At 48.2% G+C, this 14,553-nt stretch overlaps 1 protein-coding gene across 1 annotated transcript in view; it reads right to left on the bottom strand.

The window, feature by feature from the left end:
- Positions 1-13,082, bottom strand: part of WWC2 (WW and C2 domain containing 2) — a 354,353-nt gene extending 341,271 nt beyond the window's left edge. The window contains exon 1 of the mRNA XM_082256568.1: positions 12,684-13,082. Coding sequence (XP_082112694.1) covers positions 12,684-12,811 — 128 coding nt within the window. The 5' untranslated portion in view covers positions 12,812-13,082. The remainder of the gene's footprint in view (positions 1-12,683) is intronic.
- Between the last annotated feature and the right edge of the window lie 1,471 nt (positions 13,083-14,553).

Genomic DNA, 14,553 nt, shown 5'->3' with positions numbered 1-14,553 from the left:
TTTGCGGTTAGATCCGTTGAATAATAAGTGCACCTCATGCAAAAGATAAACAAGAAAAACAATATTGTCCCTCTCTCCTCTCCCTGCATGAAAAAAAAAAAAAAAAAAAAAAAAAAAAAACTTAAGAACACTCCTCCTTCCATGCAAATAGTATTTAACACTCTGGTGTAGGTAACATCAGCACTGGGTGCAGGCACCAAGCCAAACATAAGGGAAATGGGTTCTGGCTCTGGCAAGTCTGCATAGACTATCTTTGGCTTGCTGCATGTGCCTGATATTTACAAAAGATGGCCACATAGCACACACTGCTTTGAAACTGGGCACAGAGAACCATGGATAACTTGCTCTAGAGAAAAGACAGTACTCTTTTGTAGGTGGAAAAAAACCTAAAAAATACCTGGTGTTGCAGAGTTGCCCGCAGAGAAGTAGTGTGTTAGGATTTGGCAGACTATGAAGGAAGGAATATCCCCACCAATAAGGGAAGGAAAAATGTTGTGACCAGTAAGTGATGTCCGAGAATGCCCCGACCAGTAAGTGACGTCCGAGAATGCCCCGACCAGTAAGTGACGTCCGAGAATGCCCCGACCAGTAAGTGACGTCCGAGAATGCCCCGACCAGTAAGTGACGTCCGAGAATGCCCCGACCAGTAAGTGACGTCCGAGAATGCCCCGACCAGTAAGTGACGTCCGAGAATGCCCCGACCAGTAAGTGACGTCCGAGAATGCCCCGACCAGTAAGTGACGTCCGAGAATGCCCCGACCAGTAAGTGACGTCCGGGAATGTCCTGACCAGTAAGTGACGTCCGGGAGTGCCCTGACCAGTAAGTGACGTCCGGGAGTGCCCTGACCAGTAAGTGACGTCCGGGAGTGCCCTGACCAGTAAGGGACGTCTGGAAATGCCCTGACCAGTAAGTGACATCCGGGAATGCCCTGACCAGTAAGTGACATCCGGGAATGCCCTGACCAGTAAGTGACGTCCGGGAATGCCCTGACCAGTAAGTGACGTCCGGGAATGCCCTGACCAGTAAGTGACGTCCGGGAATGCCCTGACCAGTAAGTGACGTCCGGGAGTGCCCTGACCAGTAAGTGACATCCGGGAATGCCCTGACCAGTAAGTGACATCCGGGAATGCCCTGACCAGTAAGTGACGTCCGGGAGTGCCCTGACCAGTAAGTGACGTCCGGGAGTGCCCTGACCAGTAAGTGACGTCCGGGAATGCCCTGACCAGTAAGTGACGTCTGGGAATGCCCTGACCAGTAAGTCATGTCAACACAAATAAGTGAATCAAGTTTGGGTGAAAGACAATGCTAGACTGGTGCTACTGGATGCTGCCTAGCGGAGGGTATAGAGGGAATCGCTTGCAATGGCTTGTATTCCGATTATAAGTGGTAAGGCCACATTCACACCTGAGCGTTTTGTAGCTTGAAGCTACAAAATGCTGGAAGAGAAAAAAAAAAAAATCAGTGCTTCTCTATGGAGATGGTTCACATCTGCACTCCAAGTCGCCTGAAGCTGAAAAAAGTTCTGGAGCTATATTTTGTAGCTCGAATCGGGCAGATTTGGGCATTTTTATTCCCATAGAAGTACAGAGAAATGCGCGATTCACGTGTTTTTACATGCTTTTGCATGTTTTTCTGACCCAGGAAGTGGATGAATAACATAGCAACAAATGATGAAACAGATGATCTTTTATCTATTAGCTAATAAAAAAATAAATGCCCAAGAGCAAAAACACTGCATAAAACCATGCCAAAGTCGATCATAAAAACACCCAAAGACGCTACTCTTAGGTGTGAATGCAGCCTCGATAAAACTCTGTTGGGGTCTAGGGCTGCTACCTTTCTAATAACAATGGGTTCGTTACTGTAAGGAACATTTGGGTTACATAGTTAGGTTGAAAAAAAAGACACAAGTCCATCTGGCTCAACTAATAAAAAAAACAGTCATGAAAACCCAACCATAAAATCCCATAAACACAATCCTATACCCGCAGTTCATCCAGAGGAAGGCGAAAAAACCCCAGCAAAGCATGATCCAATTTGCTACAGCAGGGGAAAAAAAAATCCTTCCTGATCCTCCGAGAGGCAATCAGATATTCCCTGGATCAATGTTACCTATAAATATTAGTACCCACTTATACTAAGTCCACCCAGGAAAGAATCCAGGCCTTTTTTATAGCAATCTAGTGAGCTAGCCAGAACCACCTCTGGAGGGAGTCTATTCCACATTTTCACAGCTCTGGGTGATTAGAGAGGAGTGCTGGTTGTCCAGAAAAAGGTCTCACCTAATGATTTTTGCTTATTGAAGATACTTGTATACTTTTATCTTCAAAAAACTAAAATAAAATTCAAGTGAGACGTTTTTCTGGACACTGAAAGGAAGGAAGGAATGTCCCCCACCAATAAGTGAAGAGTGGTACAGAACAGGTCATTCATATTATTAATAAAGATTTCTTCATCATAATATTAGGGTGGGAACATTCCCTCCTTCATGGCCCACCATTTCCTAATGCACCCATGGAGAAGTAGGATGTTAGAACATGGCAGACAGGGAAGGAACATACGTCTCAGCCATTCAGCCTACTAGCAAAGTTTTCTTCATCACGTTTTTATTGGTTGGGACATGCCTTCCTTCATGATCTGTCATATCCTAATATACAACTTCTCCATAGGAGCCTCTGCAATATCAGCATTTCTCAGGTTTGCACCTACTCTACCTTATCACCTTGTGGTCCCTAATGGCACTTTTCCACTGCAAGTACCGGCTCGGCTCTACTCGGCCCTGCTTGGCCTGGTTTGCTTTTCCACTGCTGGTACCGCATGGTACGGTGTTGGAACGGTTCGGTACGGTACGGTATGGTTTGCTTTTCCACTAAAGTAGTACTAAAGTTAAGTGGGTGGGATAACAACGGGGTGGGTGGGATTCTCTGACCAATCAGTGGCTAGTAGTGACTGCATGCAAAGGATTGTGGGATATGGTACCGGGTATGGTACCTCTTGTAACCACAATGGAGGTGGTACGGTTTTTGAGAGCCGTACTGTTCGGTTCCATGCAGTGGAAAAGCGTCGCCGTACCGTACCGTACCGTACTGAACCGTTCCTACACCATACCATGCGGTACCAGCAGTGGAAAAGCACAAAAGCGAGCCGAACCATTCGGTTCCATGCAGTGGAAAAGCGCCATAAGTGGACCTAGGACTTGACTTCCACAAGCTTTGAGAGCGAACATCTCCATAATGTATATGGTGACAGACATATTCCGCACAAGTGTTTATAGGTAGCCTATACCATTAGAGTATGGCTACTTGCAAACACAAAAGATGGAAGTCACACTTACACTTTTATTTTTGCTATATGATCCTATGTCTTGCACATTTATTAATTTCTACACTTTAACGGCTCCCCTGCCTATTCTCTATTTCTTTCCTTGTGGTTATTCCCTGAAGATTGAACTTTTCGATTCTGAGAATCATTAAAGGAAGACTTCGGATTGGATACCATGAGTTTCTTCATAATGCACATCTCCTTTTCAATACATTACTGACCTTGATCAGAAAGGTCAATGAAGCTTCCATATTCTAAGGCAGTGTTCTCCAAACCGGGGCCCTTTGCTTTCCTTTATGCAGCCCTTGGGGCACTATTCCTCTCATTGATACAAAGCATTATTTCCTCTTACTGACACCAATGATGACACCAATGATGAGGCACCACTCTTTTCTACCAATACCAACAGTCGGGCATAATTCCTCTCATTGATGACTAGATTGGGGAATTTTTCCTTCCTGGCACCAATGATGGGCCATACTTCCATTTACTGATAAAAACATTCAAACACTATTCCTCACACTGACATCAAAGATGGAGCACTATTCCTACCACTAATACCAACAACGGGCACTATTCCTGCCACTGACACCAATGATGGAGTACTATTCTCCCACTGATAAGGCATTATTTCTTCCACGGACACCAACAATGGGGCACTATTCCTGACACTGACACCAATGATGGAGTACTATTCTCCCACTGATACCAATGATAAGGCATTATTTCTTCCACGGACACCAACAATGGGGCACTATTCCTGCCACTGACACCAATGATGGAGTACTATTCTCCCACTGATACCAATGATAAGGCATTATTTCTTCCACGGACACCCAACAATGGGACACTATTCCCTTCAATGACACCAATACTGGTTCTATTCCTCCCACTAATACTAACAATGGGGCACTATTTATCCTCCTACTGGCCGCGGGTGCGATGTAATTTTTTACTCCAACTGAACACCAAGCCTGAGACATTTTTTACGCCCACTGACCATAGTGGGCCATTGGCCCTCCTAAAGTCCAAAGGACAGTAAACTGGCCCTTTGTTTAAAAGGTTTGGAGACCCCGTTGTAAGGTAAACATCAATGTATTTAGTTATAGGGACACAAGACCCCTGAAGCTGGTAAATCTTGCTGGTGACATAATGGAAAATAGAATGACCCCCCATGAACAAGAAAAAAAAATCACTAGGAAGAAGATTTTTGCTTTTCAGGCAAGATAGTGAATAAGAAAATATTGCTGTATTGCATGAAAATGTATATACTACTGCAAAGAAAACAAATATACTGTACATGAAAAAAGCCAAACACTTGGATTCAACCATCTCTGTCTACAGTTGATTGCATGTAAAAGAAGCACGTCATATTACTTTTCAAATGGTAACAAAACTTTATGTAGTATGACAATGGTGACTGTCAACGACTGAACATTATTCTTTATAACAAAAAAAAAAATTGCCTGGATAAAAACCCCAAGCAACGGTTAATGTAAGCAACAATGGAGCAAGCAGGAATCCTGCGACACTGGTATTTGTACTCGCAGTGTCACTTCACATAGCTGACATTTATCGCACACAATGCTGGAGGGCTAGTATGTAACTACTATGGACATACACAAAATATTTGCTTAATCCCTGGGCTGCCTTAGGGGCTACCAATACTCCTGGCAGCAAAAGTACTTTTTTTTAAAGGCTTAGGCCTTCAATGGGAAAAGCTATATTTAATATGGGCAGCACACTGACATTTACAACATGGCAGCAAAACAGAATTAATAATAATAAAGTAACTATAACCTCAATTGCTAAGATCACCAATACGATGTTAAAATGCACAAATTGCCAGCAGGTGAGGTCTTCTGGTAGAAAATAATAGAACTCCTCCACTTTAGTGCCGGTTCACACTGATCCGACTTGGTCGCCTGACAAGTAGCTCCCAATGCTGTGCAATGGAACCGTTCTAATCAGAGCGACTCAAGTCGCTCCGACTTAGAAAAAGGTTCCTGCACTATTTTTTTGCAAAGTCGGAGTGACTTGCATTGACTTCCATTATGAGAAGTCGTTGCAAGCCGCGCCGATGTCGCGGTGCACGGGCGCCTTCATTAGTCGCCCGAAGTCGGGGCGACTTTGAGTCGGATCAGTGTGAACCGACACTTAAAGACTCTTAGGTCTTGTTTAGACATGGGACAAGGAGCTGGTAAAATCAGGCATTTGAGACAAGCAGTGGTTTTACCATCCAATAATTGCCAACTTAAAAAATAACATAAGCCAGAGAGAATCATACACATGTTGCAGCCCCACTATGTGATCCTTTGTGACCAAAGTAAATTTAACAACTTGCCAAATTTGATAGGCATTATCACCTGTCAAATGTGTCCACTAAAGTCAATAGGACGGACTATGCTGTGACCATGAACCAAAAAAAAAAAAAAAAAAAGGCATTTAGGAGAAGACCCGGAGGCATTCTACTAAATGCCTGAAAGCTGCTCCTCTCCCACTCTCTAAAAAGCAATCTAATGGAGATTGCTTTTCAAAGAGCGGTAGAAACTTCAGGGTGTCTAAACTTAAGTCTTACCCGCTAGCACTTTTTTAAGGTTGCAGTGCAGCGTACTGTCCCAAAATGGAGTGTGCCAGTGCACATGCATGGGGGGTACATCAGAGACTGCCTAATGGAAAAAGAATGAACATGGCAAACCCAGAAGAAGAGAAGGTGGATTTGGCACCGATGAGGGTTGAGTGGGTGCGGGGGACAAACGCTGGAAGAAAACACACCCAGGAGGTTAGTGTCTTATGATGCACAGGTATTCTGTACATATTGGGATGGGGAGTGAGTTTACAGTGACACAGGATTTGCTGCAAACTCTGTTTGATGAACAGGTGAACTAAATGGACTGTTTACCAGAATCCCAAACTAAACTTCCAGCTGCTGGGAAGTCATTGTAATGCCACCGCTAAATGTGAGAGCTCAGGGCTCAATGGGTGCTAGAATGCTGGAGAAAGCCCTTCACACTTTCATTAGTTTACAATGTAAGTGTTTGGAATTTTGGGATGCACAAAAGCGATGTAAAATGATCTTATTAGCAGCTCCCTTGTACAAAAGTATTCAGGGGATTGACTGTCCACAAGAACTGTCCCTTTCACCAGGCAGTGATCTGCTTGGTGTGGATAGTGCATTGTGGTATTTCAGCACATTGCACTGTTTTTACTCTATGGAGGGTTTGTTAACTCATGTGGTTTTGGAGTGGTAAATGGTTGAGCAAGAGTTTTAGGTTTGGGGCTGCAGTGGAGAGATGAGTGTGTGAGTGTGTTAGGGGCTGCAGTGTAAGCAGTGGAGAGGTGTGTGTGTGTGTGTGTTAGGGGCTGCAGTGTAAGCAGTGGAGAGGTGTGTGTGTGTGTGTGTGTGTGTGTGTGTGTGTGTGTGTGTGTGTGTTAGGGGCTGCAGTGTAAGCAGTGGAGAGGTGTGTGTGTGTGTGTGTGTGTGTGTGTGTGTGTGTGTTAGGGGCTGCAGTGTAAGCAGTGGAGAGGTGTGTGTGTGTGTGTTAGGGGCTGCAGTGTAAGCAGTGGAGGGGTGTGTGTGTGTGTGTGTGTGTTAGGGGCTGCAGTGTAAGCAGTGGAGAGGTGTGTGTGTTAGGGGCTGCAGTGTAAGCAGTGGAGAGGTGTGTGTGTGTGTGTGTTAGGGGCTGCAGTGTAAGCAGTGGAGAGGTGTGTGTGTGTGTGTTAGGGGCTGCAGTGTAAGCAGTGAAGAGGTGGGTGTTTGTTAGGGGCTGCAGTGTAAACAGTGGAGGTGTGTGTGTGTGTGTTAGGGGCTGCAGTGTAAGCAGTGGAGAGGTGGGTGTGTGTTAGGGGCTGCAGTGTAAGCAGTGGAGGTGTGTGTGTGTGTTAGGGGCTGCAGTGTAGAGGTGTGTGTGTGTGTGTGTTAGGGGCTGCAGTGTAAGCAGTGGAGAAGTGTGTGTGTGTTAGGGGCTGCAGTGTAAGCAGTGGAGAGGTGTGTGTGTTTGTGTTATGGGCCATACACACTATAAGATTTTCTGAAGACTTTTTCCTTTAGACTTACCAAAACCATATAATATGAGGTCAAACCTAAACACTTTCAGTTTGTATGCAATCTGGCAGACTACTAAGGTAAATCTGAAGGAAATCTAACCACAAAAGTTGGATAGTGTGTATCCAGCTTTAGGGGCTGCAGAGGAGAGTTGTGTGAATGTGTGTGTAAGGGGCTGCAGTGTAAGCAGTGGGGAGGTGAGTGTGTGTGTGTTAGGGGCTGCAGAGGAGAGTTGTGTGAATGTGTGTGTTAGGGACTGCAGTGTAAGGAGCGGAGAGGTGTGCGAGTGTGTGTGTGTTAGGGGCTGCAGTGGAGAGGTGTGTGTGTGTGTTAGGGATGTCAGTGTAAGCAGTGGAGAGGTGTGTGTGTGTGTGTGTTAGGGGATGCAGTGGAGAGGTGTGTGTCTGTGTGTTAGGGGCTGCAGTGTAAGCAGGGGCTGCCATGTAAGGAGCGGAGAAGTGTGTGTGTGTGTGTGTGTGTGTGTGTGTGTGTGTGTGTTAGGGACGGCAGTGTAAGCAGTGGAGAGGTGTGTGAGTGTGTGTATGTTAGGGGCTGCAGTGTAAGCAGTGGAGAGGTGTGTAAATGTGTGTGTTAGGGGCTGCAGTGTAAGCAGTAGAGAGGTGAGTGTGTGTGTGTTAGGGGCTGCAGTGTAAGCAGTGGAGTGGTGTGTGTGTTAGGGGCTGCAGTGGAGAGGTGAGTGTGTGTGTTAGGGGCTGCAGTGTGAGCAGGGGCTGCAGTGTAAGGACCGGAGAGGTGTGTGAGTGTTAGGGGCTGCAGTGGAGAGGTGAGTGTGTGTGTTAGGGGCTGCAGTGTGAGCAGGGGCTGCAGTGTAAGGACCGGAGAGGTGTGTGTGTGTTAGGGACGGCAGTGTAAGCAGTTGAAAGGTGTGTGTGTGTTAGGGGCTGCAGTGGAGAGGTAAGTGTGTGTGTGCTAGGGGCTTCAGTATAAGCAGTGGAGAGGTGTGTGTGTTAGGGGCTGCACTGTAAGCAGTGGAGATGTGTGTGCTAGGGGCTGCAGTGGAGAGGTGTGTGTGTGTGTGTGTGTGTTAGGGGCTGCAGTGTAAGCAGTGGAGAGGTGTGTGTGTGTGTGTGTGTTAGGGGCTGCAGTATAAGCAGTGGAGAGGTGTGTGTTAGGGGCTGCAGTGTAAGCAGTAGAGGTGTGTGTGTTAGGGGCTGCAGTATAAGCAGTGGAGAGGTGTGTGTGCGTGTTAGGGGCTGCAGTATAAGCAGTGGAGAGGTGTGTGTGTGTTAGGGGCAGCAGTGTAAGCAGTGGAGGTGTGTGTGTGTGTGTGTTAGGGGCTGCAGTGTAAGCAGTGGAGAGGTGTGTGTTAGGGGCTGCACTGTAAGCAGTGGAGGTGTGTGTGTGTTAGGGCTGCAGTATAAGCAGTGGAGAGGTGTGTGTTAGGGGCTGCAGTGTAAGGTGTGTGTGTGTGTGTGTGTGTGTTAGGGGCTACAGTGGAGAGGTGTGTGTTACAGTGCCTTGAAAAAGTATTCAGACCCCTTGAAATATTCCACATTTTGCCATGTATTTTATTGGGCTTTATGTAATAGACCAACACAAAGTGGCACATAATTTTGAAGTGGAAGGAAAACCATAAATGATTTTCAAATTTAAAAAAATAAATAAATGAATCTGAAAAGTGTGGTGTGCATTTGTATTCAGCCCTCCTTTACTCTGGTACCCCTAACTAAAATCTAATGGTACCAATTGCCTTCAGAAGTCACCTAATTAGTAAATAGAATCCATCTGTGTGTAATTTAATCTAAGTATAATTACAACTGTTCTGTGAAGCCCTTGGAGGTTTGTTAGAGAACCTTAGGGCTCTTTCACACATTGAGTTTGCCAGGCGGACTCCATTTTTCTCAGCGGTGGATTGATCTGCCGATCCCCCGCTGAGCAGGCGGATGACAGCTGTGTCTCCGCGCTGTGTGCAGAGACACAGCTGTCAGGTCCCCATTCATCTCTATGGGGGAATCGGATGGGAGCTGTTCACTCTATCATTGGAAAATGGAAAGAGTATGGCACAACTGCAAACCTACCAAGACATGGTCATCCACCTAAACTCACAGGTCGGCCAAGGAGAACATTAATCAGAGAAGCAGCCAAGAGGACCATGGTAACTCTGGAGGAGCTGCAGAGATCCACAGCTCAGGTGGGAGAATCTGTCCACAGGACAACTTTTAGTCGTGCCCTCCACAAATCTGACCTTTATAGAAGAAGGGCAAGAAGAAAGCCATTGTTGAGAGGAAGCCATAAGAAGTCTCATTTGCAGTTTGTGAGAAGCTATGTGGGGACACAGCAAACCTATGGAAGAAGGTGCTCTGGTCAGAAGAGAACAAAATGTAACTTTTTGGCCTGAAAGCAAAAAGCTATGTGTGGTGGAAAACTAACATTGCACATCACCCTGAACACATCACCCTCCCCACTGTGAAACATGGTGGTGGCAGCATCATGTTGTGGGGATGCTTTTCTTCAGCAGGGACAGGGAAGCTGGTCAGAGTTGATGGAAGATGGATGGAGCCAAATACAGGGCAATCTTAGAAGAAAGTCTGTTAGTCTGTAAAAGACTTGGAACTGGGGCAGAGGTTCGCCTTCCAGCAGGACAACGACCCTAAACATACAGCCAGAGCTACAATGGAATGGTTTAGATCAAAGCATATTCATGTGTTAGAATTGCCCTGTCAAAGTCCAGACCTAAACCAACTGAGAATCTGTGGCAAGACTTGAAAATTGCCGTTCAGACGCTCTCCATCCAATCTGACAGAGCTTGAGCTGTTTTGCAAAGAAGATTGGCCAAAAATGTCCCTCTCTAGATGTGCAAAGCTGGTAGAGACCTCCCCAAAAAGACTTGCAGCTGTAATTGCAGGGAAAGGGGCTTCTACAAAGTAATGACTCAGGGGGGCTGAATACAAACGCACGCCACACTTTTCACATATTTATTTGTAAAACCATTATTTTCCTTCCACTTCGCAATTATGTGCCACTTTGTGTTGGTCTATCACATAAAATCCCAATAAAATACATTTACGTTTTTGGTTGTAACATGACAAAGTGTGGAAAAACTCAAGCGTGATGTGAATTTTTTTTTGTAAGGCATTGTAGGGACTGCAGTGGAGAGGTAGGTAGGTGTGTGTGTTGGGGCTGCAGTGGAGAGGTAGGTAGGTGTGTGTGTTGGGGCTGCAGTGGAGAGGTAGGTAGGTATGTGTGTTGGGGCTGCAGTGGAGAGGTAGGTAGGTGTGTGTGTGTTGGGGCTGCAGTAGAGAGGTAGGTAGGTGTTGGGGCTGCAGTAGAGATGTAGGTAGGTAGGTGTTGGGGCTGCAGTGGAGAGGTAGGTAGGTGTTGGGGCTGCAGTAGAGAGGTAGGTTGGTGTGTGTTGGGGCTGCAGTGGATAGGTAGGTAGGTGTTGGGGCTGCAGTGGAGAGGTAGGTAGGTGTTGGGGCTGCAGTGGAGAGGTAAGTAGGTGTTGGGGCAGCAGTGGAGAGGTAGGTAGGTGTGTGTTGGGGCAGCAGTGGAGAGGTAGGTAGGTGTTGGGGCAGCAGTGGAGAGGTATGTAGGTAGGTATGTGCTGAGGCTGCAGTGGAGAGGTAGGTAGGTGTTGAGGCTGCAGTAGAGAGGTAGGTAGGTGTGTGTTGGGGCTGCAGTGGAGAGGTAGGTAGGTGTTGAGGCTGCAGTGGAGAGGTAGGTAGGTGTGTGTTGGGGCTGCAGTGAAGAGGTAGGTAGGTGTTGAGGCAGCAGTGGAGAGGTAGGTAGGTGTGTGTTGGGGCTGCAGTGGAGAGGTAGGTAGGTGTTGGGGCTGCAGTGGAGAGGTAGGTAGGTGTTGAGGCTGCAGTGGAGAGGTAGGTAGGTGTGTGTTGGGGCTGCAGTGGAGAGGTAGGTAGGTGTTGGGGCTGCAGTGGAGAGGTAGGTAGGTGTGTGTTGGGGCTGCAGTGGAGAGGTAGGTAGGTGTTGGGGCTGCAGTTGAGAGGTAGGTGTGTGTGTGTGTGTTGGGGCTGCAGTTGAGAGGTAGGTAGGTATGTGTTGGGGCTGCAGTGGAGAGGTAGGTAGGTGTTGGGGCTGCAGTGGAGAGGTAGGTATGTGTGTGTTGGGGCTGCAGTGGAGAGGTAGGTAGGTATGTGTGTGTTGGGGCTGCAGTGGAGAGGTAGGTAGGTGTTGGGGCTGCAGTGGAGAGGTAGGTAGGTGTGTGTTGGGGCTGCAGTGGAGAGGTAGGTAGGTGTGTGTTGGGGCTGCAGTGGAGAGGTAGGTAGGTGTGTGTTGGGGCTGCAGTGGAGAGGTAGGTATGTGTGTGTTGGGGCTGCAGTGGAGAGGTAGGTGTGTGTTGGGGCTGCAGTGGAGAGGTAGGTAGGTGTGTGTGTGTTGGGGCTGCAGTGGAGAGGTAGGTGTGTGTGTGTGTTGGGGCTGCAGTGGAGAGGTAGGTAGGTGTTGAGGCTGCAGTGGAGAGGTAGGTAGGTAGGTGTGTGTTGGGGCTGCAGTGGAGAGGTAGGTAGGTGTGTGTGTGTTGGGGCTGCAGTGGAGAGGTAGGTGTGTGTGTGTGTTGGGGCTGCAGTGGGGAGGTAGGTAGGTAGGTAGGTGTTGGGGCTGCAGTGCAGAGGTAGGTAGGTGTTGAGGCTGCAGTGCAGAGGTAGGTAGGTGTGTGTTGGGGCTGCAGTGGGGAGGTAGGTAGGTGTTGGGGCTGCAGTGGATAGGTAGGTAGGTAGGTGTGTGTTGGGGCTGCAGTGGGGAGGTAGGTAGGTGTGTGTTGGGGCTGCAGTGGAGAGGTAGGTAGGTAGGTGTTGGGGCTGCAGTGGAGAGGTAGGTAGGTGTTGGGGCTGCAGTGGAGAGGTAGGTAGGTGTTGGGGCTGCAGTGGGGAGGTAGGTAGGTGTGTGTTGGGGCTGCAGTGGAGAGGTAGGTAGGTAGGTAGGTGTTGGGGCTGCAGTGGAGAGGTAGGTAGGTGTTGGGGCTGCAGTGGAGAGGTAGGTAGGTGTGTGTTGGGGCTGCAGTGGAGAGGTAGGTAGGTGTTGGGGCTGCAGTGGAGAGGTTATGGGCAGCACAACATTTAGGGAGTGTGGGAAAAGTGACATGCCCCGCCCCTCCCCGGTACAGGCGGCTCTATGTTGCCTCACCACATTTTTCCTTTTTTCCTCTTTCTCATACAGCCCAAAATTCCTGAGCTGCCTCCTCCCCCTTTCATTACCCAAAGTGACTGCTCCATCCCCCCTCCTGGCTTTCTTCCTCCTCTCCCCCCCACCCCCTTCTCCTAATACAACATAAGCACAACTCTACACCAGCTGCTCCGTTCCTCATACAATGTCCCCCCCTCGCCCCGGTCCCCCCCGTACCTGTCCCTTGGGTCGACCCAGCTGGTCTGCCGGGTGTTGTGGTCGATATAAAACACCTTGCCGTCGTAGTCTCTGGCCTCTTCCCAGCCGTCCGGTAAAGGTAGCTGGCCATTCCCTTTCCTAGGCATGATCAGCCGCTGCCGACTCCTCCATAAGTCCAGAAAGCGGGGCGGACGGGAAGGCAGGCTGTCCGGGGATCAGTGAGCCGGCATGGTGTGAGGCTGAGCCTGGGGCGGCATGGTGAGAGGGAGAAGGGGGGCAGAGGCAGCGGCAGCCGTGTGGATGAGGATCCGGGGAAGCCACTAACCTCCTCGGCCTCTTCCCAGCCACACACACTCATTAGCATGAGATTAGCATCCGTCTCATCTGCATGCACATTCCACACTCCGCATTCCTCCGCCTTAACCCCGTGTGTGCTGACACCCGGACATTCCCTCCCTCCCTCACTTCAACTTCGGACTGTCCTAGGAGGAGCCGGGAGAGCATGGGACGGGGGACCCGCAGGAAAGCCATACACACCCCGCACACACTACACTAAGTCCTATACACCCCACACTACACTATACATACTAGGTCCTATACACCCCATACACTGACTACACTATACATACTATACACCCCACACACTACGTCCTATATATCCCACACACTACACTATACACATGCTAGGTCCTATACACCCCACACACACTACACATACTAAGTCCTACACACCCACACACTACACATACTATACACCCCAAACCCTGCACTACGTCCTATACACCCCGCACACACTACACACCCACACACTTCACATACTATACACCCCAAACCCTGCACTACGTCCTATACACCCCGCACACACTACACATACTATACACCCCGCACACTACTTCCTATACACCCCGCACACACTACACATACTATACACCCCGCACACACTATGCATACTATACACCCCGCACACACTACACATACTATACACCCCACACATACTATACACCCCACACACTACACATACTATACACCCCGCACATACTATACACCCCACACACTACACATACTATACACCCCACACACTACACATACTATACACCCCGCACACACTACACATACTATACACCCCGCACACACTACACATACTATACACCCCGCACACACTACACATACTATACACCCCGCACACACTACACATACTATACACCCCGCACACACTACACATACTATACACCCCGCACACACTACGCATACTATACATCCCGCACACACTACGCATACTATACACCCCGCACACACTACGCATACTATACATCCCGCACACACTACGCATACTATACATCCCGCACACACTACGCATACTATACATCCCGCACACACTACACATACTAAGTCCTATACACCCCACACACTACACTATACACACTACACATACTAAGTCCTATACACCCCACACTACACATACTATACACCCCGCACACACTACACATACTATACACCCCGCACACACTACACATACTAAGTCTTATACACCCCACACTACACATACTATACACCCCACACACACTACACATACTAAGTCCTATACACCCCACACTACACATACTATACACCCCACACACTGCACTATGTCCTATACACCCCGCACACTACACTATACACCCCACACACTACACTATACACACTACACATACTATACACCCCACACACACTACACATACTAAGTCCTATACACCCCACACTACACATACTATACACCCCACACACTGCACTATGTCCTATACACCCCGCACACTACACTATACACCCCACACACTACACTATACACACTACACATACTATACACCCCACACACTACACACTACACATACTATACACCCTGCACACTACA

The sequence above is a fragment of the Pelophylax lessonae genome, assembly GCF_965119305.1.
Source record: "Pelophylax lessonae genome assembly, chromosome: 1".
Taxonomy (NCBI): Eukaryota; Metazoa; Chordata; class Amphibia; order Anura; family Ranidae; genus Pelophylax; species Pelophylax lessonae.
This window is presented reverse-complemented; position numbering and strand designations above follow the sequence as displayed.